The sequence below is a fragment of the Oncorhynchus masou genome, chromosome 25 (assembly GCF_036934945.1).
Source record: "Oncorhynchus masou masou isolate Uvic2021 chromosome 25, UVic_Omas_1.1, whole genome shotgun sequence".
Lineage (NCBI taxonomy): Eukaryota > Metazoa > Chordata > Actinopteri > Salmoniformes > Salmonidae > Oncorhynchus > Oncorhynchus masou.
The window spans coordinates 35,756,246-35,783,512 of record NC_088236.1 but is presented as its reverse complement, the minus strand read 5'-3'; the positions used below and the strand labels follow the sequence as shown (position 1 = coordinate 35,783,512).

Here is a 27,267-nt window from a genome sequence, read left to right as displayed (position 1 = left end):
TATAATTATGTTGGAGCCGTGCACGGCCACACAGTCGTGGGTGAACAGGGAGTACAGGAAGGGACTAAGCACGCACACCTGAGGGGCCACTGTATTGGGGGTCAGTGTGGCAGATGTTGTTACCTACCCTCAACATCTGGGGGCGGTCCATCAGGATGTCCAGGACCCAGTTGCATAGGGAGGTGTTCAGTCCCAGGGTCCTGAGCTTAGTGGTGAGCTTGGAGGGCACTATGGTGTTGAATGCTGAGCTGTAGTCAATGAACAGCATTCTCACATTGGTATTCAAGTTGTCCAGGTGGGAAAGGGCATTGTGGAGTGCAATACAGATTGCGTCATCTGTGAATCAGTTGGGACGGTATGTGAATTGGAGTGGGTCCTGGGTTGATGTGAGCCATGACCAGCCTTTCAAACCATTTCATGGTACAGATGCGAGTGCTACGGGGGCGATAGTAATTTAGACAGGTTCTTGGTCACAGGGACTTTGGTGGTCTGCTTGAAACATGCAAGCAGACCATAGAACATGTTGTTCTCATGCATGGTTCAGTGTTGTTCAGATTCACAGTGTTTAATAGTCACATGTACAGGGTTAAAGGCGTGATTGCAGGGTACAGTGAAAATATTAGGTTCTGAGCTCCAACATACAAAACTGTTAAATAAAATAATGAAAATGGTAATAAAAAAACAACAATATAAATAGCACTATATACATAACTGTAGCAATGATTAATAAATAATTTTCCATTGGGGTGGAGGCTGTTTAGGGGTGGGGGGGGAATAACAGTAAAGACTGTTTAGGGGTGGGGGGGGAATAACCATAGCGGGAGCAGCATGACCAAGTGAAATAAAATGTAAAAAATAAAGTATTGTTTTTAATCTATAAATATTCATATTAACAACTGCAACAGTGATGAATGTTGTTGGGGTGGTGGCAGAGTAAAAGACGGTTGGGAGGTGGGGGGAAAACGTCCATAGTAGGAGCAGCATGTAAGGTAAGTGACCGTTGAGGGTGTGTGGGGGGGAATGTCCATAGGGGGGAGTAGCAGGGGTGAGCAGGTAGCTTACTGGTGGTGGCTATTCAGCACCCTGATGGTGAGGGTGGAAACTATTGGCCAGTCTTCCCAGTTTTTGCCATGATGCTCCTGTACTGCCCCGCATCTGAGTGATTGAAGCGAGGAGAACAGGGCATGGCTTGTGTGGCTGGGGTCCCTGATGATCTTCTAGGCCTTTTTGTCTGACACCTGGTGTTGTAGGTGTCCTGTAGGGCAGGCAGTGTGCACCCAAGGGTGCGTTCGGCTGAGCGTATCACCCTCTGATGCGGCCTGTGGTTCTCGGCGGTGGAGTTGCGTACCTGGCTGTGATGCAACCCGACAGTGTAGAACAGCGAGAGCCCTCGGGGACAGGACACATTTCTTCAGCATCTTGAGGTTCAAGAGTCGCTGTTGTGCCTTCTTCACCACGGAGTCCGTGTGGTTCGACCATTTCAGCTTCTCAGATGTGTTTCAGCTTCTCAGATGTGTACGCTGAGAAATTTGACGTTATTGACCGTCTCCACAACGGCCCGGTTAATGAGGATGGGGGTGTGTCCAGCCTCGTTCCTCAAGTCCATAATCAAGTCCATAATCAGCTTGTTTGTTTGCTAACGTTGAGAGAGAGAAGTTGTTTACCTGGCACCACACCGTCACAGTGCCTACCTCATCCCTGTAGGCTGATCTCGTTGCTGTTGGTCATCCGGCCTACTACTGTTGTGTCGTAAGCAAACTTGATGAGAGAGTCTGGGTCGGCAGCCTTGCGAGTAGGGCTGACCCTAATTAGTTGACCGGTCGATTGTTTGGTCGATGGGATGTTGTTCAACCCAGATATTTTTTAGTCGAACAGTAGCAAAATATATATATATTTTTATGGCACATAAGACACCTGTCTTATTCGTGCCCATCTCAGTGAACTAATCCATTGCGGAGGCTGTGGGGATGGCACAGTCCAAGAAGGGGAGTGTGGCAGCACAATGCACATCTCTCCAGAACGCACTCTCTCCCACCAATTTGTGCACATGCATTGTTTCATAACTTCATTGTGTGAATTGTTTGGGTTTGATTGTTAGTGTATATCAATTCCCCATGACATATATAGGTAGTACATTTACCCTTAAATGCTATCATTTCAAATCTACAATGTTTGTTTGGTTACGGTAATATCTGTTAATGCATTCAATATATTATTATTACAGTCTTACCGTTCTCGTTGTCAGAGTGGACACGTTGTTTGCAGAGTGCTCAACCGAGGCTACACTTGTGTGAAATAAGTTTTGGTTTATTTTATTCCATTTACGAGTTGACAATTTAGTCAATATTTTGTTTGGAGTGCTCCTGTCAATGTTGAGTAAGGACGCGCACCTGATTACGCATAGAATTAGACCTACAGGATTCCTGGCCTGCACACAAATATAGGCATATAAAATGTGCCTATTTGGGGGATCTGATAGGTTTTCTGATTGGCTTCATGCAGCACCACTAAGGAGGAGTGGAGCTTCTCAAAGTAACATTTTCTTCGGCTCAAACAGTCCGTTTTTACATCCATGACAATAGTTCAATGTATTTGAAAATCATTTTCAGCTCTGTCCCTTTTGATAACCACTCCGTGTTTAAGAGACAAATGTCATGCTCTGGGCCTTCCGAGTGGCGCCTAGAGGCATCACTACAGACCCAGGTTCGATCCCAGGCTGTGTCACAGCCCGCCATGACCGGGAGACCCAAGAGGCGGTGCACAATTGGCCCAGCGTCGTCGGGTTTGGCCCATCGCGCTCTAGCAACTCCTTGTGGCGGACCTGGCGCCTGTAAGCTAGATTTCGGTTGCCAGTTGTAAGGCGTTTCCTCCGACACATTGGTGCAGCTGGCTTCCGAGTTAAGCAGTGCAGCTTGGTATGGTCATGTGTTCCGGAGGATGCATTGCTCTCGACCTTCACCTCTCACGAGTCCGTACGGGAGTTGCAGCAATGGTACAAGACACTACCAATTGGATGTCACGAAATTGGGGAGAAAAGGGGGTAAAAGTACAAAAATACACTGATCCAGCAGAAAAGTCATAAAATAGGTCTACCTGATTACTTGTTATCCCAATGACCGCAATGACCTACAGCTGTGTCTGTACCAAGCTCACTGGCACCATGTTGCAAATTCGGGTAGGACCTGTTAATAGTTGATACAATGTTTCAAGTTTGTTGCAGACAGGCCATGCGCAGCCAATGTGATTTATTGGATGTTTATTTTTATCAGGATATTTTTCTACCTGCAGGTTGCAATGTTTTAATTTGTTGGCTTTATGGGCTATTTTAAATAGTTGGCAATAGAAGTTACTTTTTAGGTTTATATAATTTTCTTTTAGATTAAATTTAGATTAATCACATGACAATGATTTTGAGATACAAAGACATTATTAGAAAGAAATGAAACTGTTCAACGAAAAAATGCATATGTAAACCATAACTGGCAAGCAGAATTATATTAATTTAACCTTTATTTAACTAGGCAAGTCAGTGAAGAACAAATTCTTATTTACAATAACGGCCTACCTCAGCCAAACCCGGACGACGCTGGGCCAATTGTGCACCGCCCTATGGGACTCCCAATCACGGCCGGATGTGATACAGCCTGAATTCGAACCAGGAACTGTAGTGACGCCTCTTGCACTGAGATGCAGTGTCGAAAGCTGCGCCACTCTGGAGCCCCATCGGTAGAAATGGTAAGAGAAATTGGCATTCCAAATGAGAAAGCTTGCCGCCGTCTCATGTAGCCTATTACCGGCAACTTCCGGAAAGTAACGACAGAATCTGCAAAAGCCAGTAGGGAACGGGAGGAGGATGGTCAGGACAGGTTAAGTTTTTTTTCTTCTGGTTGTAATGATCTCTGGCTCCCTCTTAAGTAATTTGTGTCTTATTTCGTCAAACAGTGCGCTTAAAGCATCAGACAAGCTCAATGCATATATAGTTGAATTTATTAAAACACATAGGGTGTGTCTATATATGGAAAAATACACGTTTTAAAATGTTGACCAATTGTTTGAAAGAACAGGCGACTTTCGGTCTATTAAGATCTTTTGGGGGTCGGGGACAGCCCTGTGGTAAACTCCTGAATCCCGGAACATATTCCAGTCTGTGCTAACCAAACAGCCCTGTAGCCTAGTATCCGTGTCATCGGACCTCTTCCGTATTGAGCGTGGCACTGGTACTTCCAGCACCAAAAAAACCCCCACAGAAAATAGCAGGATTGGTCAGAAGCACGTAAAATGACTGCAATCCATTGCAGTGCCATTCTCTCTCATTCAACAGTAGTGAGAGCAATAAGGAAACAGCTCCATACATACTAGACATCCTAGCAGTAGAGTTACCGTTCTCTTGTCAGGGCAGTCGGAGGCCAGGAAGCCCAGCAGCAGAGTGAAGAGGGTGGGCAGGATCTCCCGGAGGGTGCGGGGCGTGTTGGACACCACAATCTTCCACACGTGTAGGGAAGCCTGTCGCACCACCAGCTGGGTGTCTGAACGGCCCATATAGAGGCCAGACAGGACCCGGTTACGCCGCTCTCCACCCAGCGCTCCGATGATAGCCTGGGGGAGAGGAGGAAGAGGGCTCAGCACCAAGACTACATACATTCAATATTATTTACTTCTCATATCAACCATTATAGAACCAGCAATCTATACAGGAAAATCATGTCAGAATACCTTGTTGGACTGCGCCGTGCCAAAGTTATCGTCCTCTGAAGCGGTCTCAGTGGTCATCTTGCCTGTGACTCCTGAAATGTGGAACAGTAGGTCTCCCAGCAGCTGCACAGAGCTGAATCTGTGGTCCAGAGGCAACATGGAGGCTCAGTTAAGACTTACATTTCCAAGAAAAGTATTTAGTATACTATATAATGTTGCATATAATATCCAATCAAAAATTCACATTTTGACCAAAAGTGTAGATAATCCTCTAAGAAAACTCTTGTCTCTATCATAACCTGTTCAAAATATACTGGAGTTTTGACTCTTGTAGGATGGTCAAAATTTGGGCGAATAAATCAATGGAAGTCAGATATTTTTGTTGGGTCATAAATCAGGAAAATAGCATGGCGTCAGATGGGCTGGATGCTGTGCGAGAATTAAAGCTCCCGGACAGGCTTACAATTGAACTTGTCATCTTTCTTCTCAAATCCGGATAACATAAAACATCAGACGGATTTGAGAAATAGTATTTTCATATACGCTGTTCATATTAATGCAAAGTTTGTGGTTTTTCACAGACGTCTCACAAAAACAAGCGTATCTCTGAAATGTCAATGGAACACTCAGCATATTTAAGCCTTTTACATTTAAATCAGCTGGTGTCGTGCTCATTTTCCCATTTGCATCTGTGGAAACAACTTGGGAGAGGACGACCACAAAATGTAAAATCCTAAAAAGCTTAGCCGAGACACCAGCACCACTGTCAACGGAGCTCGGTGCTTAATGTCGATATGTTACAGAAAGACACCACTGAAAGATTCAGAACATGAAGAATCATATTTGTCCTGGTAAAACGCAAAGTATAACACAAAGAAGTGAAATGTCATCACCAAAGCGCGTTTTCACCCACCGACATCTTATAATATCACATAAATTATGTTAGAGTAGATGTCTAACCTAATCCTCCAGAGGTCGTCAAACAGGCCCTGTTCCAGTTCAGGCAGCAGCAGGGCGATGGCCGTCTCAGCGTACATGCTGATGATGCGCTGGCCGGCACGCAGGGCAGTGTCTCTCACATATTCATTCTCATCAGCAAGAGCCTGATAACAGAGGAGAGGGGGAGACTGGTGAGAGGTAATCGCAACCAGAGAGAGGGATGGTGGTGAATGGAGAGTGCTCCCTACCTTGAGGATGCAGGGGATTATGGGGCCAACGTAGGGTGTGAACCTGTCCCCGAAGGTGAGTGGAAGGTAGATGAACATCATGATGTAACCGTCGCGGACGTGGGAGGCGATGTCCACCTTGCTGGCCGTCTGCACCACGTCTGGCATCAGCTTGTCTAGCTTCTCCACTCCCAGCCCAGCCATCACCTCAGCCAGACCTTGGGCAGCTCCAGAGCGGTCCACAGAGCTCTGCTCAGATGCCAGGGTCTCCATGAGCCAGGGAAGCAGGTCATCAAAGCACGACTCACCCATGCCCTTCACCATGGCACCCAGCGCCTTAGCAGACACGGTACGCACCTGGTAGAGGAGTGGAGAAGGAGCGAGAGTTATCAGGTAACCAAATCACATTCACTTGTTTGTTGATGAGCTCTTCGGTACAAGCACATACCTCAGGCACAGGGTCCAGCAGAGAAGCTTTGAGTCCAGGAATGACACTGGGCAGGTATGGGGACAGGTCCTGTAACACAAAGACAACACATTGTGTCAACCAATAGAAACACACATAAAACAGTAGAGCATTTTAGAAGATCAATTGTAGTACAATGCAACTCAATATCCCAGTGCTGTTTTGTACCTTCTGGTCGGTGAGGGAATACATGTTGCCAATGATCTGAGCGGCCATCTTGCGAGTGTCGGTGGAGCGGTCCTGGAAGGCCCTCTGGACGATGGGCATGATGAGAGCCAGGGAGGGGGCGTCGATGAAGTGGACAAACTTGGTGTCCAGCAGCGTCTGCAGGCAGTTCTGGGTCTTACGGGAGGGGTCAGTGAGGGCGTCCAGCAGGATGGGGGTTATGGCTGAGGGGGACAGAATATCTGTTAGTAACTATCCTGAAGTACAAATCTGAAATATTATCCTATTCATACCGCTCTGAATTGAAGTTTGTCATTTGCCTAACTAAATCTCAGAGTTTAACACAGCCCTCTTACCCAGGATCTCAGGGTTGCGGATGACAGAGCCAATCTGTCGTAGGGCCTGCTGGCCGGCATTCTGCACTTTGACATGGGAGTCAGTCAGCACCTCGGTCAGCTTGGGAACAATGCTGGGCAAGCAGGAGGACAGCTGCTTAGGGGCACAGTATGCCATAGCCCCCAGGAGTTCCACAGAACCTGGAAGGAGGAGAAGAGAGAGGGGGTAGAGAGGGAGCAACAGAAGCAGTAGTGGGGTGCAGAGGAAGGGAGGACAGGATAAGAGGTATGGCGGTATCAGGACTAACCAGCTGAAATAAGTCTAACAGGTGATTGATTTTGAATGGTTGTGTCCTCAGAGCTCTCTAAAAGGCCCATGATGCTGTGGGTTGACCCTCACCTGCTTTTGTCCTCCAGGATTCCTCCTCAAGAGCCACCAGCAGGGAGGGCAGCACCAGCTTCACCCCATGGGCACTCAGGTTCCTCATCACCGCCTTGGCACAGTCGTCTGACGCCTGGGAAAGGGCAGGGAGGTTAGGCAGAGCGTAATGCACAACATAAACGTGAGTGAATGTGAGAATTATTAGGTGGAAAATGAGTGTTTGGTGTGAGAGAGGAGGAAAGGCAGAGGGAGGTGGGATTGAAATGAGAAGCTGGTAATGGTCATCCTACCTCTCTGACATACTGGTTCCCGTCCCCGAAGCAGAGCAGGAGGTGAGGCAGCACGTGGACCACGTAGGGCTCAAACAGCTTCCCCAGCATGTTGCACAGCATCTCAAAGGCAAACAGAGCACCTGGAAAAGAGAGAGGGAGAGAGAACTGTATAAAAAAATCAGTCACAGATAGCGGTAGAACCAACTAAACCATGGAGCCCAGTAAAGGTTAAGCAACTGACGAGGAGTCACCGACCCTCTCTGCGTCTGAAGTTTTTCTTGTCCTGGATGGCGTCGGTCAGGGTGCTCATGATGTCCTGCTGTTTGAGGGCCAGGATGCCCAGGCCTTTGACCAGGCCTGCCAGGCCATAGGCCGCGCCCTTCCTCTCCGCGTACTTGTCACTCTCCAGCAACAGCTGCAGCAGCTTCCGCACCATCCCCCCAGCATCCTCCCTGATGGCAGGGACCAGAGGGGGCAGGCAGCTAGCCACAGACTCCTGGACCTGAGGGAGGGAGGAGAGACGGACAAGGCAACAGTTACTACAAGCAGGTTTAGTGTTGCTCAGCTGAGGCCAATGTAACCATGTAAAGGCATTCCATTGTAAAGATCAATGCATATAGGTTACAGAAAGATGTTTATATGTTTCAAGATGAAACATCTAAAAATAATAATGGGAGGGACTTTACCAGAGAAAGGTTGGTGGTCATATGCACATCCTTAAAAAAATGGAGTTGGGGGGTTGGAGGGACGCCATGTGCGACTGACGTGTTTTCTGTTTGCTCCCGCGGTTTTCTTAAAGTTCATGTGAATTTTGCAGCAGAACCGTATTTATTTTCAAATATTCGTTTGGTGATCCCTTTTCGTGAAATCAAGACTACTTTGCTTTCTAATGTCAGCATGTCGACGAAACATAAGGCTAAAAGCCCGGCCTACAAGACCCACTCTCATCACCGCACTCTCCTGAGTCTGAGGGCCCGGGGACTCATACTTTACCCGGGGGTGTGGCTTGGCCTGGCGGCGCTGAAATTAACATTCAAGGCCATCAAACTACTACGCTCCGAGATAGTTGAAATGAAAACGGAGGTAGGTGCTACGATTGAGGCCCGAATACAGGAGGTTTCTGATACTTTAAAAGCAGATTTAACCATCCTACCAATGTCTCCGACCGAACTACCTCCCTGGAGGCTGACGTGAAAAGCCTAGCTGCGGATCTGAAAAAGGTGAAGGAGAGCTGCGTGAGTTTAGAGGGATTCTCTCGTCACAATAACCTGAGACTTGTATCGGTCCCAGAGATTTTGTTTATGGGCTGCTGAAAGGATGTTCCTGCCTTAGATGAGAAGCCCCTGATTGATCAGCCCACCGGTCACTGTGCCCAAAGCCCCGGGATGGTGAGAGGCCCCGTGACATAATTCTTCGAGTGCACTTTTTCCATGAGAAGATGGAGATTCTTCGACGAGCCCGCAAAACCACTCTGAGCTTTCAAGGACAGAGCTTCTCCATCTACCAGGACTACTCCCCCACTGTTTCCAGGCAGCGCGCAACTTTTGGACAGGCCAAACGACTACTACGGGACCATCCAGGTGTGAAGTATGGACTGCGATTCCCGGCTCTCATGATGGTAAAGACTACACATTTGAATCTCCGGATGAGGCTATGGCTCACATTCAACGTCACATCAAGAAGTCTTGAAGTTGCTCATAGATCAGCAACTGTTGCTTGCAAACTGTGGATAGTAAGTAGCCCACCTGTGGTACAATTATGTTTAGATAGAACAGGCTAGTCTTGTATAGTTGGTGAAACTATTCAGGCTTATTTGATGTGATCTAATGTTTTGATCATCTAGTGTGCGTGCCTTACAAGCTTTCAGTCATTTTAATTTCATTGTATTAAGGTTTTACTTAACTCATTTGTTTCTAGGCTGTCTCGTTCACATTTTCATTTTGTTTACATAGTGTCTCAGTGACTCAAAATATTTTTGGTTATTTGTTTACTGCATGGGTTTGCACCGACCCAGTCAACAGTAAATGTTCCGAGGCTACATGTTTTTGGGGGTCTTCATTTCAATTTTAAAGGTTTTGAGCATCATTTATGCCCAGCAAACGTTCAACGTTGCGCACAAGTAGTTTTTTGGTCTTGGTTGTAAGTTGTCGCAGCGTCAAAATGAGACAAACTATTTTTTTTAATGATTGTCTTACTACGATTTGCTCACTTCAAATTAGTTTTTTGGTTGAGAGCCTTTATACATTTTATTTATTTTCTCTCTCAATGCCTGTTATAAGACTGGGAATATAATTATATACATCTACAAGTGGTGCTTTTGTAATTTTGTTTGCACAAGGGATTCACTTTTAATTTCTCTCTCTTTTTGCTGCTTGATTCACTAACACAAAACACGACTTTAAAGAGCGGGACTGAGGGTTTAGGTTTAAAACCGCACTCTCACAGACATACTGTGCGAAGAGAACATGTTCTATTTAGGCTTGTACCTCGTTTGGGGAGGTACTGTCTGAGATGGGGGGAGGAAGGCTGAATTGTTCAGTTCTAACATTGTCATTCTGTCTTTTTAGTGCAAATGTTACATTTCTATAAGAGACTCACTTGAAGACTGGTGAGAATTTTAGGATGCGTAGGGACTGGGTTGGTCAAGTGTTCCACTTTAACTTTCATAGTAAATCAAGAGGTGCTGCCATTTTGGTTGATAAATCTACTCCCTTGGTAGCTTCTGAGGTTATTGCTGATCCTAAGGGACGATATGTCATAGTAACCGGTAAACAGTTTTCTACCCTTCTTGTTTAGGCTAGTGTTTATGCTCCCAGTTGGGGTGACAAGTTTCATTTCTTCCTTTTGATCTGCTATACCCAATTTAGATTATCATTTGTTGATTTTAGGGGGGGATTTCAACTGTACAAAGTCCTCACGAAGAACTACTGGCCCATCTAAATGTGCCCTACTTATTCAAATCTTTTCTTCAGAAATATGCTGTTTGAGGCCTGGCGTTTCCTACACCCTACAGATAGACAGTATTCATTTTATTCTCATGTTCATCAAACACTCATCAAACATTGAAACATACTTCTTTTTGGACAAAAAACTTCTGCCTAACCTTCGACGGTGTACTTACGAGAGTATTGTTATTTCTGATATTCACTGTTAGTGCTTGAACTAGTTTCCCCAGCGACCTATGTGTTATCAATGGTGTCCATTTTACTCTCAGATAAGGAGTTTGTCAATTTCATTTCTTCTGAAATCACCTTATACGTAGAAACTAATTCAACGCCAGGTATGTCCTGCTCTACCATATGGGAGTCTCTCAAAGCATACCTACGTGGCCAAATTATTTCTTATACAGCCAACCAAAACAAAGTTCGCTCTCAGCGACTTTGGGACCTGAGCGAGTCCATAGCCACATTGGATGAGAAGTATGCTATAGATCCTTCCTCTGATCTACATAAAAAGAGCCAACTACTCCAATCTGAATTTGACGAGCTTTCTACCAGGCAAGCTGAACAGTTACTCTTGCGAGCTCGGTACAGAGTGTATGAACAAGGCGATAAGGCCAGTAAACTCCTTGCACATCAGATCCGTAAATATCTGCGCTATACACCTCTGAATCCCCTCAAGACCCTTTGCGGATTGATTCATTTTTTAATGGCTTGAATATGCCTTCAATTGATACAGACTCCCATGACAATCGAGAAGAAGAATTTACACCTGACTAGATTGCAACAGCAGTGTCCGCAATGAAAAGTGGTAAATCACCAGATCCGGACGGTTTTCCAACCGAATTCTACAGGATGTTTTCTGGTCTGCTTTGCCCATTCTTGTCTCGATTATTTGCAGAGTGCCTTAATACCTCAAAGCTACCGCCTAGTCTTTTATTTCATTACCATTAAAGAACAAAGACCCCCTGGAATGTGGATCCTATCGCCCAATCTCGCTTTTAAACTGTGATTACAAAATCCTAGCCAAGCTTTTAGTCATCCGTATGGAAGGCTCGCTGCACCAAGTAATACACTGACCAGACTGGCTTTGTGAGAAATAGGCATTTATTTTTCAATATTAGGCGTCTTATGAATATACTGTACTCCCCAGCGTCGGAGGACCCGGAGGTGGTGGTCTCACTTGATGGGGAAAAAGCTTTTGACCGCGTTGAGTGGGATTACCTAACAGCTGCCCTTTATAGATTTGGCTTTGGCCCCAAATTCATTGCGTGGATAAAGATTCTTTATTTTCCCCCATGGCTTCTGTACGCACTAACAACTTGTCCTCTGACTATTTTCCCTTGCACCGCAGATCCAAACAGGGTTGTCCACTCTCCCCCTTGTTGTTTGCTTTGGCAATCAAGCCTCTCGCCATTGCACTACGCTCTAATGATGACATTCAAGGAATAATCAGGACGGGCTTAGAGAAGAGTCTCGCTATATGCTGACGACCTCCTTTTGTTTATCTCTAACCCTGATACCCCATTGCCTCATCTGTTCTTTAAAAAATTGGATCAATCTCAGGGTACAAGCTGAATCTAGGCAAGAGTGAGCTTTTTCCTATAAATAATGCTGCTTTAAAGTACTCTTTTACAAGTTCTCAGTTTAAGATTGTCCGGTATCAATTCGCCTACTTGGGAGTTAAAGTGACAAGGAAATATTCAAATTTGTTACAGGAAAACTTTGTTGCTCTTGCAGACAGTTTGAAACAATCTTTTACTTTTTGGAATCCGCTACCTCTTTCTCTTATCGGAAGGATTTTAATGTCATTAAAAATGAATGTGTTGCCCAAATTTTTATATTTATTTCAATGTTTACCCATTTTTATTCCAAAATCTTTTTTAAATCACTGGATCAAACATTCATGTATTTTATTTGGGATGGCAAGGTACCACGGATTGGTAGAAAACATTTACAGAAGCTTTAGCTCTACCACATTTTCAGACATACTATTGGGCTGCAAATTTCAGAGGCCTCCGTGTAAACCTGCTGTACTTTCTTCTGTGTTGTGCTCGTCTCTCCCAGTGTCCCTAGGCGAAAGGTGTGTCAACCCAATTGTAAAGCAGTCTCTTAAAATTTGGAATCAGTTCCGCTTAGCCTTTAGCCTCCGAGGCTTTTCTCCATCAGGCCCAATCAATCAGAACATTTTATTTCCTCCATCTTTGCATGATGGGGCTTTTGCAATCTGGCACTCACTAGGCATCGCCTCGCTAGCCCAATTCTTCTCTGATGATACATTTGCCTCTTTTGCTCAGATACAGGAAAAGTTCAACCTCCCACCGTCCCACTATCTCCAGACTAGAAACTTTGTCAGAGCTAACACACCTGGATTTCCCCATAGGCCTGCAAATACAGCTATAGAGAGCATCTTTGAGCTGAACAAGCTTCCTAGAGGCGCAATTTCAGATGTCTATGCAATCATTAATGACTTACAGAACCCTTCTTTGGTGCCTTTAAAGACTCGATGGGAAAAGGATTTGGGGGAGAACTTGGGGAAGACGCCTGGGAATCTGTGCTGCACAGGGGGCACTCGTCCTCTTTTAGCACTAGACACAGCCTCATTCAATTCAAGGTGGTTCACCTTATCCACTGGTCGGGGGCCAAACTTGGAAGAATATTCTCTGATTTTGATCCTACCTGTGTCAGATGTAAAGTGGAACCAGCCACAGTGTTGCATATGTTTTGGGGCTGTCATAAACTGTCAGGTTTCTGGAAATTAATATTTAAATGTTTCTCTGATATATATGACACTGTTATAGATCCGTCTCCCCTTACAGCCCTTTTTGGAGTACTGCCCATGGGTACCCCCCTGTCAAGAATCCAGTCGGACACTGTTGCTTATACAACTCTTTTAGCTCAACGGCTAATACTACAGAACTGGAAGATGACAGCTTCCCCATCTTATAAATATTGGTTGAGAGATGTGTTGTGATGTGGGAACCCCAAACTGTTTAATGAGGCTTGGGCTCCATTCCGGTCTTACTTTAAACAGTCCATCCTCTGATGGCATTCCAATTAAAACTAAAATAAGTCTGTATTTGTCCCCCCTGTGACTTAAGAGTTGGAGGAGCTTCTCTCTGTGTTTTTGCATGGGGGCAGGCATTAAGGTTGATGGTGTGCTTATTGATTGTGACCTGCGGATGCCTTGTTCATCTTGCCCAGTCAGAGACTAAAATGTGACCTTGTTTTTCCCAGTTTTTTATTTTTAACTTTTGTTCACGAGTACATAAAATGATGATTTAAAAAAAATATATATTTTAAAGCATTGTAAACGGTTTATTGTTGGTCCAGTGGCTGGTCGGTCCTGTGGCCATGACTGCTTGTGAGTGGTTGCATTTCTCCACCCCTATCCCTAGACTGTTTACAGGAACAATGGTGAGGTGTTTGCTCTGTCCCTGTACTATAGATTGCCCTTTAACCTTTGTAGCCTTCTGCCTGGTGTGTTTACCTTGTCTAAAGTATGGTATCTTTGAAGCTATTTTTTGTAAAAAAAAAATACATTATTTGTATTTTTTCTAGTTGAGTATATTAGTTATATTGCTTTGTGTTGTCTTGTCTGTTTAAAACGGGGAAAAAAAAGTTGCTGGACTAATGAAGGATACTTGAAAAGAACAGGTAGGCCTGCTAATGTAATATGCTTCCAACTGCCACCTTCATTGACAACGTTTTCATCCAACATAGATGAAAATCCTTGTTGGATCGAAACCTTGTCAATAACGGTGGTAATTGGGACCATGTTCAGTGTGTGGGCCTTTGTCCTTTTTAAGGATGTTCCAGTACCTGCTGTGAGGGTGTTGAAAGGGCAGTGATGAGCTTGGCCACGATGGGTTTGACCTTGGGGTCACTCTTGTCCAGATGTTTGGCCAGAGAGCCCATTAAGATGACCACACTCTGGCGGACTGAGTCGTAGCTGGCGTCCTGGGGGGCGTCCTTCAGGAACTCCTCGAACACCGGGAGCAGGGAGCTCACATTGTCCTGGAACACAACAGGCAACACACTGCTCAGAAAGGAGACACAAAAATGGATATACTCTATTGAGTTAGTAGGAGTCCATTGAGAGAAGAGCAAATGCATTGGGTGCCAGGAGATGGGTGTGGTTGTATAGAATAAATCAAATAAACCATGTTGGTACCTTTCCGTGTGTGTTGAGGGCGGAGAGGGCAGCGTCCAGCATGCAGCGCCGCACCTCAGGGTGACGGTCATTCAGGGCGTCAGGAACAAAGAACAGGAAGAGAGGAGTGACCTGGGGCTCATCCAGGTACTGACACAACTTGTTCAGAGCCAGAGCGATGCCACACCTGCAGACACCAACACACCCTTAGACACCATGCACAAGGTGGTCCCACTTAAACACAGCAAATAAGGATCTAGAGAGTAGAATAAGAGTTGTATTGACATTGTCGAGTGGCAGAGCGTCCTCTAACCTGGCTTCCCACTGGTCAGGTGGTTGTTCAGAGATGACTCGTCCTAAAGCATCCAGGACAGGAGGAGGTCTCTGTAAAAACACAACAGTTTCACATTGACCCTGGTTCTAGCCTACAATATTACACCACTCCTGATACCCAGTGACTAGTGGCTACTCCTGAGCTGTGATAGGAGGGACACGGTGGAGGGAGACTCACATAGAGTTTCTGGTGGTAGAGCTCATTGAGCTGGCCCAGGACTATGGGGGACTGGTCGCGGTACTCGCTGATGGCGCTGGACAGAGCCTCGGCACCTGCAGTACGCACAGCCTCCTCGTGGTGGGTCACATCCCCGATGAGCAGAGAGCACAGCTCAGGGACTAGCTCTAGACATAGAGCCTGCCACAGCCTGGGGGAGAGAAGAAGGGGAGCAGAGAGGTATGGTCAGTCACAGCAGCTACACAACATGAGATGGGAGACACGTTACTTCACAAAAGCAAAGTCATTCTGAAGAGGGGAGCTATATCCTTTATGCAAAGTATTAATATTATCTGAAAAGTATTACATGGATGAGACAACATTAGCTACTCACTTCTCAGCCAGAGTCCTTCCCTCCTCCTCCACATCAAACCTGGACACCCACAGCCTGCGGAGGACACTCAGACCACTGGCATCTGTACTTTCTGTAGGCAGAGCCATCTCCATCTCCGTCAGGCCCTGGACAGAGAGAGGGGGGTTGGGACATTAACACACATCCAAAGACCCACACACAGTAATTACGCACAGTACATACACACACACACACTAATCAAATCGCATTTGTCACGTGCCTGAATACAGCAAGTGTAGACTTTACCGCAAAATGCTTAATAACGAGCCCTTTCCCAACAATTTGTTAAAGAGAACATGAACAATTTGATCAAAAAGAAAATAGTATAACAATAAAATAACAATAATGAGGGGTAACATTCAATACAAGGGGTAACGAGTCAGTGTGCTGGTGTACGAGGTAGTTGGGGTGAATCATTGAGGTAATATGTACATGTAGGTAGGGTATGAAAAGCAGAAAGTCCGGGTAGCCGTTTAATGAACTGTTCAGCAGTCTTATGTCTTTGGGGTGGAAGCGGTTTCCTATTTCCTCACCCTGAGGGCAGCGTCTCTGACAGAGAAGCAGGGGGAGAGCAGAGCCTCCAGCAGGACGTCGATCTCATCCTGCTCAGCCAGAGCACAGCCCTTCTCTCCTCCTCCACTGGCACACACCGCCGTCAGACACTGGGACGCCAGCACCTGAAACACACACACACAGTATGAACGTACGCGATAGCTCTACTAATTAGTATTTGTCTGTAAATGTGGTAGAAGCATTGCCTGGCCACCCAGACTCCTTCCGGACGTTAGTTTCTTCTCCGCAATGAGTCTGGATCCGTGTACCTCCTCGACCCTTTACTAAATGCAAACACATGCGGGGCTGTCTGATTGGACTATAAACCGATGGGTTGGGCCAGAGCGGCAGTTTGAAAATTCGTCATTGCCTTTGATACTCTGATTAGTTAGAGACAATCCAATCACTGATGACTGTTTTGTACAACGCCCCTCTCGCCGCCACAAACGACTTCTATGATAAAAGTCTCAGACTAAAGTATGTAGCGGCATTGGACCGAGCAGCAGAAGAATTTAGTGTGTCATTGTCAGGCTAATAGAAGCATGGTGCACCTGCAGTCTGGGTGCTGCAGTGGAGATGACTCTGGTCAGGAGCAGCAGCATACCGAAACGAGGTAGCAGCTCAGGTCCATTCTGAGAGACAGAGACAAGAAACATATCATACAAACATAAGCCCTTTGTCTATGATAGAGTGGAGAGTTTAGGAAGAGAGGACAAGTATATATACATTGATAGGAGACGCCTCAGACAACGGGAGGTGACAACACACTGCTAAACTCAAACTTTTATTTTGGTTTTTGTATTTTAGCTCTTTTTCCTCCCCAATTTCGATCATGTCTCATCGCTGCAACTCCTCCAACGGGCTCAGGAGGCGAAGGTTGAGTCATGCGTCCTCCGAAACATCCACCAACTTAACCCAGAAGCCAGCCGCATCAATGTGTCGGAGGAAACACTGTTCAACTGAAGACCAAGGTTAAACTGCAGCCCGCCACAAGGAGTCGCTAGGGTGCGACGCTGGGCCAAATGAGCCGGAAGCTGGGCCAAACCTTCCCTAAGACCGCTAAACCTTCCCCTAACCCCCTGGGCCAAAGGCTGGGCTCCCCTAACCCGGACGACGCTGGGCTAAACCCTCCCCTAACCCGGACGACGCTGGGCCAAACCCTCCCCTAACCCGGACGACGCTGGGCCAAACCCTCCCCTAACCCGGATGACGCTGGGCCAAACCCTCCCCTAACCCGGACCACGCTGGGCCAAACCCTCCCCTAACCCAGACGACGCTGGGGACCACGCTGGGCCAAACCCTCCCCTAACCCGGATGATGCTGGGCCAAACCCTCCCCTAACCCCTAACCCGCATGATGACGCTGGGCCAAACCCTCCCCTAACCCGGATGACGCTCCTCCCTAACCCGGGACAACGCTGGGCCAAACTCTCCTCTAACCCGGACAACGCTGGGCCAAACCCTCCCCTAACCCGGACCACGCTGGGCCAAACCCTCCCCTAACCCAGACGATGCTGGGTCAATTCTGCGCCGCCCTATGGGATTCCCGATCACGGCAGGTTGCGATACAGCCCAGGATAGAACCTGGGAGTGACGCCTCAAGCGCTGCGATGCAGTGCTTTAGACCGCTGTGCCACTCGGGAGGCCCAACTTGATCAACTCTTACCTCATCGATGAGTATATCTGTGGTGTCAACCTCGGCGCGGAGTTGAGCGTGCACATTGATGACCTGCAGGGCACGGACCTGCATGCTCTCCGTCTCCTCGGTGCAGCCTGAGGAGTCCCTGAGCACGGTGTTGAGCAAGGGGAAACAGAAGGAGAAGGCTGGGGCAGACAGTGGAGCCATGTCTGAAACAACAGGATGAGCGCATTAGCCCATCTGCAGGTAATATACTTGCTCTACGTCCTTGATGTGTATTTGTCACTATTGTCTCGCCCTCTCCCTGCGTGTGTGTCCTCACCACCACCCTTGCCCTCTCTGTGTGGGACAGTGTGCATGTGCAGCAGGCCGACAGTGCGCTGGGTGGCTGTATCTAGATCCTCCTGTCCCCAGGCCTCGTCCAGATCACACTCAGGTTTCATCAGGCGTAAGGTCACCTGGCCCACCAGCACAGCTGTGGAGAAGGCCAGGAGTAGAACATGCAGGAGGTTAGAGCAAGTTTCCTCACCGAAACTATTTCCCTCCACAGATCAGACAACTGGAGATATGTAGGTGTGTGGTCAAGAACATAGTGAGAGACAGCTCTCCCTAGTGTAGTAGTCCATGTACCCAGGTAGTGCAGCTCCTTGGAAATGAGACAGGCTCCTATGTCGAGGAAGGCCTGCTGCAGGCGTGGGGCAGCCAAGGGGGAGTGGAGGAGAGGCAGTAGGACCTGGAGGACCCCTGGGAGCTGCCAGGAGATCTGGGGAGGCTTCTGGATCAGCGTTGCCTCCAGCAGACCCACCGCACACCGCAGCTCCATGTCCAACTGACAACCACAATCACACAACAATCAACGATCAATCAAACAGGAATATTATTATGTCAATGTCCAGAATCTAAAGTTTGAGAAACGGGGTTCAAATATCTAGCCGTACCCCCTGTAGTCTCTTGCGAATGGAGGACTCTTTCTCCAGCTGGGCTTGCATCATCTCCTTCTGTTTGCTGGTCAGCTGCAACTCGTCTTTGATTCCTTTCTTCTTCTTGATCTCCTAAACCACATCATCAAAATCCCAGTGAATTTCAAAACTACTTTCTTCAATTATATAATGGTTCCATCATAATTCAACCTACTAAAATGATTGGATAAGTTAACAGAGGAGGATCAAACGGTTCCAATATGCTCCTGTATCTAGTAACCCATAAGATGAGGTAGGAGTGCATCTAGTCTCCATCAATCACAGTCCCCCAGTCTCACCTCCTGCAGCTCCAGTTCTATGATCTGTTCCTTATACGAGTAGGCCTTGTTCTCCCTCTTCATGTTTCCCTTCTTAGTGCTCTCTTGCTGGGCACTGCACAAGAAGAGAATGAAATGTTGAAACAAGCCTTACAAACAACAACAAAGAAATCAACAACATAGCCAAAGTGTTTTTAGATCAATGATAAGTGTTTACAATGGTAAACCCACAGAACACCTCTTACAGTAGTAATACAGTGTGTTTGTGTCCTACCTCTGGATAATGCTCTTGTCATACAGCTCTCCCTCAGGGGTGAGCATGATGGCGTACTCCTCTCTGGTGACCTGCCGCAGCGCCGGATTGGACAGCCACTGTTTCACATGCTCCATCACCCGCGGCAACAGCTTGATAGGAGAGAGACCGGACAGGGCACCAACCGCATTCCTTACAGCCTGGAGAAACAAGAGGACCGACCATCAGTCAGCCAATAAGAGAACAGGTCAAGTTGGATCATAGGCTTGTCTCAACTAATCACAAGAGCAAAAGTGGGCCTGAACCAACCCTTGGCTGTGGGTGTAAGTATGTATGTGTATTGTAATGTGTACATCTGATATAAGGATGTCACTATGAGAAATATGTCCTGACCTGATTGTCAGCGTTGGCCTCCAGGAGCCGTGGCAGAATGTCATCCAGGTTCTTGTCGATGAACTCATGGGCTTTGATGTTCATGCTGGACAGCAGGTAAGACCACAGCCCGGGTCGAGCTGCAACTGCATCGGAGGAGAGGAGAACATACGTCAGTACTAGAAGTGGGTTTATACAAACTGTAGTGTGAAAGATGCTATAGTGTAATCCAACAGACCTATGGAGGGATGGTGGGTAACGATGAGGATCTCCATGGCCATCTTGTCTGCCTCGGCCGGGTCGCTCCACTGGCCAGCTACAGAGCACACCACACACAGCGCTTCCAGCAGGACGCGAGGGGGACTGTAGGCCTTGCCCACCTCAGACAACTCCCCTGACTCCGCCTGCAGCACCTCCTGAGGCAAGACCTGGGGAAAGATAAAGATGCAGTATTTAGTCAGTAGCTAGGTTTCCATCCAATTGGCCATAGATTTTCATGCAAATATTCTAAAATATGCATAAAAACAATATGCGCATTTTCCCACCAGAGGTGGTGGGAAAATTTGATTCCCATCAAATTGACTCGTTGCTGATAAAAAGCTGTGAGTGACGATGTCGTGCACATAAAAAAACTTTAGCAGTTAAATTCCCATGTACCGAATAAATAAATACAAGTAAATGGGTTTCCATCAAATTTTCTAATCTATAGATCGTTTTGTCAGAAAAATGTTTGCATTATATAGTGAATGTGCCCACTCTGGTGTTGGTTTGTCAGCTCAACAACAGCTCACAGATACCTACACTCCTATTATTCTTTTTATTTGTCAAATGGCAGCCAAGCGTCGATAATCATGTCACCAGAATAAGATATTCGATATTTACTGGAAAGCAGCATTACTCTGTGAAGTTGTTCATAACTTACTTCATCTGCAGCCTAATAAACTGCATGGTTTCCAGAGCCGTAGTGGGAGGACCACAACATATCATGTGACTCCATGTTTAATTCGATATGATGGTTATTATATCAATATTTGCACAATAAGGCGTTTCCGACGCCATTTCTCGCATAATTAACATTACAGACACAAAAAGATCTCACCCTGTCTAGCGTATTTTGTTCTGCAGACATTTAGAAAGTTTACCGATAAACTTGTTGTTTCCATCAGGCCTGTCGTGACATTTTTTGACCTGACATGTACTTTACTCACATAAGAAGGTTGGATGGAAACCTGGTTTATGACAAACACAAAATGTAGAGAATACTCTACAAATAGAAAGAAAATAAGATCCATGTCCAACATCACAATTTAATTATTCAGGCATTACTAGTTTATAGTACCACTGAAGTGAGACCTGACACTACAAATCCATTAAAATGTGTAGAGCATCCCATCGTCAACTATTCTTACCTTGTGTTTATTGATGACCACTCTGAGTTCTCCCAGAAGGCCGTAGGCTAGGCCGGAGCCACTCAGGGAGAGCAGCTTCTTCACCATCTGCTGTGCCCGCTTCCGCACACACCAACTACGAGACAGCAGCACCGCCACAGTGGCGCGGTGGTACATCCTAAGGAAAGGGGAGCAATTGAGTTACAGTCAGAGGAGAATGGGAACAATGTTTGGAAAACCGCTATGCTTGACCAGCGTCAAAGTCACTTACTGTGATTTGCCATTGGTGAGTCTGTGGGAGTGGTCCAGGAAAAGTCTTTCACATAGCTGTATCACTGTGCACAGAGCTGAGGTGAAAGAAGCCAGGTTTACTGTTCAATGTCATTCCATATCTTGACACTTGTGTGATGACTGATCGTTGGCATATTTGTGTATTGTTTGTTTCTGCCTCACCTTCCTCACTGGCCTGGGAGAGGAACTTCTCTGTGGTGAATAAGGGTTTCTTCTCATCCAGGATCAGGGTCCAGAAGCCAGCCAACTTGGCCTCTACAGCAAAAACAAAAAACACACCATTTTATGTCAGTCTCCAAACTGATGAACAAGGATGCTGTCCCCTACAGTCAACCTCATTCAACAGAGTCAAATATCTAGGACTTCATTAATCTCATGGAGTGTCATGATCCTACTGTAGATTCACTCACCTGTCTGAGTCTCCAGCAGAGACAGTCGACTCAGGAGAACGGCAGCAGCCACACCCTCTGACAGCAGGGCATGCTGGGAGTTCTGGGCCGCAGCCTTCTCCACTGTCTGGAGGAGGAGGGGCACGAGGTCAGACGCCTGTCCCAGAGTGTCACCTGGGGAGGAGAGAGGGGTCAGGACTATGACACTGTGCCTCCTGCATGCTGTAGAACTGGATCAATGCACACACACAAATAACAAAGTTGCACAGCGCCTGTGACTAACTAACCTTTGAAAGCCCTCAGCATGGCCTGCAGGTATGCATGGCGGACAAGAGAGGTGGAGGTCTTGAGGGTGAAGGCCTTCTTGAACCATTCCAGCAGAGCCTTGGGGACCTCCACTGTGAGCCGCCCACTCCACTGAGACAGAACAGCCACCGCGTGCACCAGGGTACCCTCATGGACTGACAAAGACAATCACTTGAGCACCTCTCTCTTTACGGACGAAGGGAATGAGAAGGAGGAAGGAATGAGACATAGTTCTTACCTTCTTGTTGCAGATAAGGGATAAACAGCACAGCGACTGCAGAGCTGAGAATTTGGCTGGAGGTGCCCGACACAGCATGACGGCTGCAGCTGCCGATACCTGGGCAGAACAAGTCAAGAGCAATCAAAACAGGGGTTAAAAGACAACATCCATCTGTCTGCAAGACGAACATACTAAGTGCGGGTTATGAAAGACAGGACACTTGGGACAACGTTACCTGACAGCACACTCATCTTCTGGCCGAACGCTGTGAGCTTCCCCTCTGACCCTGAAAATACACAGTTATGTTAGTGCAAAAAGATACTTTACACTAGGTGCTGCCATATGTGCTCAAATGTTTCTTAGGTGAAAGTATGTGCGCTGTCCTTGCCTCCCAGGATGCTGAAGAGGTGTGTGACGACATCCTGTACAGCACTTGGGTCACTACACTGCTTGGCCAGGTTCTGCATGGCCTGCACTGCCTGCTCCATCAGCTGGGGGTTATTGGCCTTCAGCTGGCCTGAAACGCATAGCACAGCCTGGTTTTACACACACGCACACACACACAAATAGCTACATTTCTAGATATAAAAGGCATGACTTACTTGCAATGCCTTTTTCAATATCTATGGCATACTGACTGAGGTCAAGTGTCACTGAAGCTAGTAGACAGGAGACGGCTGAAGGAGAGGGGAAAATATATCTCGAAAAGGACAAAACTACATAGTATAGAATATACACAAAAGTATGTTGCGGTATTGGTTATGATATTAGCTACTGTACTCACTCTGCATGGCATTCTCTGGGCTGCGGAGCATAGCCTTCTGCAGGGCAGGCAGCAGCAGCACCTTGAACTCAGAGTGGGAAACATGCCGCAGCAGCGAACCACTCTTGTTCTGCAGAGGAACACATTACAGGGAAGAATTTTCAGCACCAACACCCAAAAGATATTTCACAATACACATCAATTGTGGCGATGGGTGGTCTTTAGGTTGTGAACACCAATCTTTTGATCTCCCTGAGAAGCGGCAGTCCAGCTTCACTTACCAGTATGTGTTGGTGTGGTCTAGTCTTGCTCATGAGGACTGCCTTCATATACAGGTCCAATACGGCACTCTGAAAACAGAATACAGGTGTGGATAAAGATTTCAAATGTGAGCATATGTACTGACTCAATCTGCAAAAAATATAGAATATACTGAATTCAACTAACATCAGACTCACCTTGTGTTTCTCTACAGTGGCCATGTCTTTGTGAGTTGTGCAGAAGTCCAGACACACCCCAAGCAGAGCCAGTGAGCTGGGGTTCTGTTCCAGACTCAAAATGGTGCTTATATACTGATCAGCCAGGCCAGGGTTCTGGTAAAAACAGCAGAGACAAGCGTTCTAAATCACAGCAGATCCAATATAGTGATTATACACTGGACCATGGTGACATTGCCCAAATATTTCTTAGAACTGTCGGGTCATTTCTTGAACATCAACTCCACACCATCCTTACCTTTTTCCACATGTTGCTCAGGTTCTTCAGGGTTGACTTCAGTGCTGGCGCTTGAGCCCCACCCACAACCTCAGCCAGCAGCAAACTCTGGACCTCCACCTGTCAGAGGAAAGATAGTGAATCATGGAGGAATGAATGCAGAAAAGTCCAAATCAAACATCTCCCACAAATGGTATGGAACTAGAAAGCATACTGATAACTGACATGCTGAAATTGTTTCACAGTATAGAGAAAGGCACGGCTTCTATAAGCATTGTCCTCGTTCACTTACCAGTTTCTTCCAGATGGGGCCCTCTCTTTTCTCTGGAGCCGAAAACACAGAGCGAACCAGCAGGCAGGTCCAGGCCAGCCCGGTAAAGGCAGCCGAGCCTGTACTCTTACTGACAACACCACAACATATAACAGATGGACAAGGAACCAAAACAAGGTAATCAATATGTGGTTGAATTAGTAAGATATTGCACATAGCACACTGTAAATGTATATACAAATTGATACAAGGCATTTGGCCTTGGCCCTCTACCTTTCCCCATGTCCTACCTGGGTGCTCCATTCTTGCTGATAACACCACTGTTGAGGAGGCAGTGGAGGAGGCTGGTTGCTAGGATTTCAGGTTGAGACTCTGCCAATAGGCCAATGACTGAGAGGAGGGCTCGTCGAGATGCAGCATCCCTACAGAGTAGCCAACATTTTCATTTTAACACAACACACACTACTAAGGACTAAACAAAGGAGTTTATTGTGGACTACAAGAAAAGGAGTACCGAGCACGCCCCCATTCTCATCGACAGGGCTGTAATGGAGCAGGTTGAGAGTTTCAAGTTCCTTGGTGTCCACATCAACAACAAACTAGAATGGTCCAAACACACCAAGACAGTCGTGAAGAGGGCACAACAAAGCCTATTCCCCCTCAGGAAACTAAAAAGATTTGGCATGGGTCCTGAGATCCTCAAAAGGTTCTACAGCTGCAACATCGAGAGCATCCTGACTGGTTGCATCACTGCCTGGTACGGCAATTGCTCGGCCTCTGACCGCAAGGCACTTCAGAGGGTAGTGGGTACGACCCAGTACATCACTGGGGCTAAGCCGCCTTCCATCCAGGACCTCTACACCAGGCAGTGTCAGAGGATGACCCTAAAAATTCCCCAGCCACCCCATTCATAGACTGTTCTCTCTACTACCGCATGGCAAGCGGTACCGGAGTGCCAAGTCCTGGACAAAAAGGCTTCTCAACAGTTTTTACCCCCAAGCCATAAGACTCCTGAACAGGTAATCAAATGGCTACCTGGACTATTCGCATTGTGTGCCCCCCCCAACCCCTCTTTATACTCTACTGCTGCACTCTGTTTATCATTTATGCACAGTCACTTTAACTATACATTCATGTACATACTACCTCAACTGGGCCAACCAACCAGTGCTCCCGCACATTGGCTAACCGGGCTATCTGCATTGTGTCCCCACCCACCACCCGCCAATCCCTCTTTTACGCTACTGCTTCTCTCTGTTCATCATATATGCATAGTCACTTTAACCATATCTACATGTACATACTACCTCAATCAGCCTGACTAACCGGTGTCTGTATGTAGCCTCGCTACTGTATATAGCCTGTCGTTATACTGTTGTTTTATTTCTTTACTTACCTATTGTTCACCTAATACCTTTGTTGCACTATTGGTTATAGCCTGTAAGTAAGCATGTCACTGTAAGGTTTACCTGTTGTATTCAGAGCACGTGACAAATAAACTTTGATTTGATTTAACAAGTTACTAACTGGGGAATCATAAATAGCAGTAGGCTAATTGAGGGCACCTACCTGTATCTGTGTGGAGTGAGACAGAAGAGCTTGCATAGCCCTTTAATGGCTGTCTCTGGTAGCTCTGTAAGGACACACATACACATCATTGTCAATCACTGACACCAGTTTGCTATAATTTTGACCATCCAAGCCAAATACTACACAAGGAGTGAGAGCAGAAAATAAAACAATTATGCCGACTGGGGTATATGTCTTCTCACCTTTGCCACTAATGCACTGCTTCAACTCGCCAAGGACCTCTTTGCGCTCTCTTACACTGGCTGTGGTCACTTTCACAGCAAATTTCTTCAGCGTGTCTGAAACCTGTTGCAATACACAGACATCTGAAATTAAAAAAATATAGCTGTGTCTGGCAATGTGTGTCACTGGGGTAATGTCAATCATTTGTACCATTTTATTTTTTTTTACCTTTATTTAACTAGGCAAGTCAGTTAAGAACAAATTCTTATTTTCACTGACGGCCTAGGAACAGTGGGTTAACTGCCTGTTCAGGGGCGGAATGACAGCTCGGGGATTTGAACTTGCAACCTTATGGTTACTAGTCCAACGCTCTAACCACCTAGGCTACCCTGTCGTCCAACTTGCACTGCATCTCTAAAAAATTATGTTTCAAGTTATAACTTTACCAGACGTCTCCAATTGATCAAGGTGAAAAACAAATCGTCTGATTTGACATCGGGCAGAAAATGATGAGACCACTCTTAACAATCAAAACATTTTATTTAGCAAAATGATCCAACAAAAATTGTCTGTAAAAAACAAAGTTCTTTGTGAAATGCTCCATGCTACTTAACAAGTTAATTAGTTAGGCTGGCTAAAACTTGCTCATCAAGCTACAACAGTTGGCATTTCGATGCATCTTAATCAACGGAGTTGGTCACCAATATGCACAAGAAAATTCGCTTAATAGTTAGCTAACAACAGCTAGCTGGCCACGTCTTCCTAGTAGTAGCCGAACACAACTCAACTCCACGATTTATGATGGAGTTGAGCGGCGACTCGTGTGGGCGGACTGAAGCTCCGGCGTCACATAAAATGAAATCAAAAACATTAAATTCTCTGGTGTAAATGGAGGCTATTCTTTATGCCGTGTTCAAATGCTTGTAGGAACTATGAAACATGGAAATTTCGTGTACTCAAATGCATTTTTTTAACGTAATATTGAGTGACTTCAGAACTCCAGTCCGCCCACAATATTCGCCGCTCAACTCCATCGCAAATCGTGGAGTTGAGTTCGGCTACTACTAGCAAGACGTGGCCAGGTAGCTTGTTGTGGCTAAGTTAGAGCTATATGGGGTGTAATCATTAGTCCAAACAGTTACAAAACGGAACATTGTCCAATGACAACGAGAGTTCATATTGGACAAATCGAGGTAGGTTCCTCCTGATTTCGTTACGTTTGGTTCCTAGTGAATACACCCCTGGGGTATATTCATTACTCCAAATAGTGGTAACTTGTCATTGTTTTTCAACGAAAACGAGTGTTTCTATTGGACAGTTGCAGGTCCGTCCCTCCTGATTTGCTGAACCTGTCCAATAGAAACGTTTGGAGTCATTATTAAACCCCTGCACTCTCCGCATGTAACGTAACTACTAGCCAGGTTGCTAGCTAGCTAGCTTACCCAGCTGGATAGACTGTTTACATCTTTTTTTTTTTACAGAAAAACAGACAGACACAAAGTAATTATCCCTCATAACATCTTCATTGTCAAAAGTAATTGGTCGACATATTCTCGAGGAGGAATCAGCATAATTTTAAACATCAGCGACACAAACCTGCGTGTCCGCTGCCATCTTGCCGGTCTCGAACTAGGAAGTACTTGTCACTT

The 27,267-nt window shown here is 46.3% G+C and overlaps 1 protein-coding gene across 1 annotated transcript in view; it reads right to left on the bottom strand.

Moving 5' to 3' along the window:
- Positions 1–27,267, bottom strand: part of LOC135514207 (stalled ribosome sensor GCN1-like) — a 44,482-nt gene extending 17,215 nt beyond the window's left edge. Inside the window, exons 1-43 of the mRNA XM_064937507.1 lie at positions 27,215–27,267; positions 25,639–25,741; positions 25,436–25,499; positions 24,157–24,288; positions 23,888–23,996; positions 23,617–23,715; positions 23,340–23,474; positions 23,163–23,231; positions 22,903–23,011; positions 22,721–22,795; positions 22,507–22,635; positions 22,354–22,404; positions 22,137–22,235; positions 21,880–22,053; positions 21,614–21,766; positions 21,366–21,458; positions 21,184–21,259; positions 20,934–21,090; positions 19,763–19,952; positions 19,546–19,670; positions 19,174–19,352; positions 18,921–19,014; positions 18,601–18,714; positions 18,293–18,491; positions 17,985–18,137; positions 17,690–17,871; positions 16,576–16,656; positions 16,006–16,149; positions 15,455–15,579; positions 15,082–15,271; positions 14,884–14,954; positions 14,592–14,757; positions 14,240–14,434; positions 7,734–7,980; positions 7,497–7,618; positions 7,225–7,339; positions 6,846–7,025; positions 6,493–6,713; positions 6,307–6,375; positions 5,880–6,215; positions 5,653–5,795; positions 4,714–4,831; positions 4,381–4,596 (exon numbers count right to left, since the gene is read on the bottom strand). Of these exons, the coding sequence (XP_064793579.1) occupies positions 4,381–4,596; positions 4,714–4,831; positions 5,653–5,795; positions 5,880–6,215; positions 6,307–6,375; positions 6,493–6,713; positions 6,846–7,025; positions 7,225–7,339; positions 7,497–7,618; positions 7,734–7,980; positions 14,240–14,434; positions 14,592–14,757; positions 14,884–14,954; positions 15,082–15,271; positions 15,455–15,579; positions 16,006–16,149; positions 16,576–16,656; positions 17,690–17,871; positions 17,985–18,137; positions 18,293–18,491; positions 18,601–18,714; positions 18,921–19,014; positions 19,174–19,352; positions 19,546–19,670; positions 19,763–19,952; positions 20,934–21,090; positions 21,184–21,259; positions 21,366–21,458; positions 21,614–21,766; positions 21,880–22,053; positions 22,137–22,235; positions 22,354–22,404; positions 22,507–22,635; positions 22,721–22,795; positions 22,903–23,011; positions 23,163–23,231; positions 23,340–23,474; positions 23,617–23,715; positions 23,888–23,996; positions 24,157–24,288; positions 25,436–25,499; positions 25,639–25,741; positions 27,215–27,232 (5,820 nt within the window). The 5' untranslated portion in view covers positions 27,233–27,267. The remainder of the gene's footprint in view (positions 1–4,380; positions 4,597–4,713; positions 4,832–5,652; positions 5,796–5,879; positions 6,216–6,306; positions 6,376–6,492; positions 6,714–6,845; positions 7,026–7,224; positions 7,340–7,496; positions 7,619–7,733; positions 7,981–14,239; positions 14,435–14,591; positions 14,758–14,883; positions 14,955–15,081; positions 15,272–15,454; positions 15,580–16,005; positions 16,150–16,575; positions 16,657–17,689; positions 17,872–17,984; positions 18,138–18,292; positions 18,492–18,600; positions 18,715–18,920; positions 19,015–19,173; positions 19,353–19,545; positions 19,671–19,762; positions 19,953–20,933; positions 21,091–21,183; positions 21,260–21,365; positions 21,459–21,613; positions 21,767–21,879; positions 22,054–22,136; positions 22,236–22,353; positions 22,405–22,506; positions 22,636–22,720; positions 22,796–22,902; positions 23,012–23,162; positions 23,232–23,339; positions 23,475–23,616; positions 23,716–23,887; positions 23,997–24,156; positions 24,289–25,435; positions 25,500–25,638; positions 25,742–27,214) is intronic.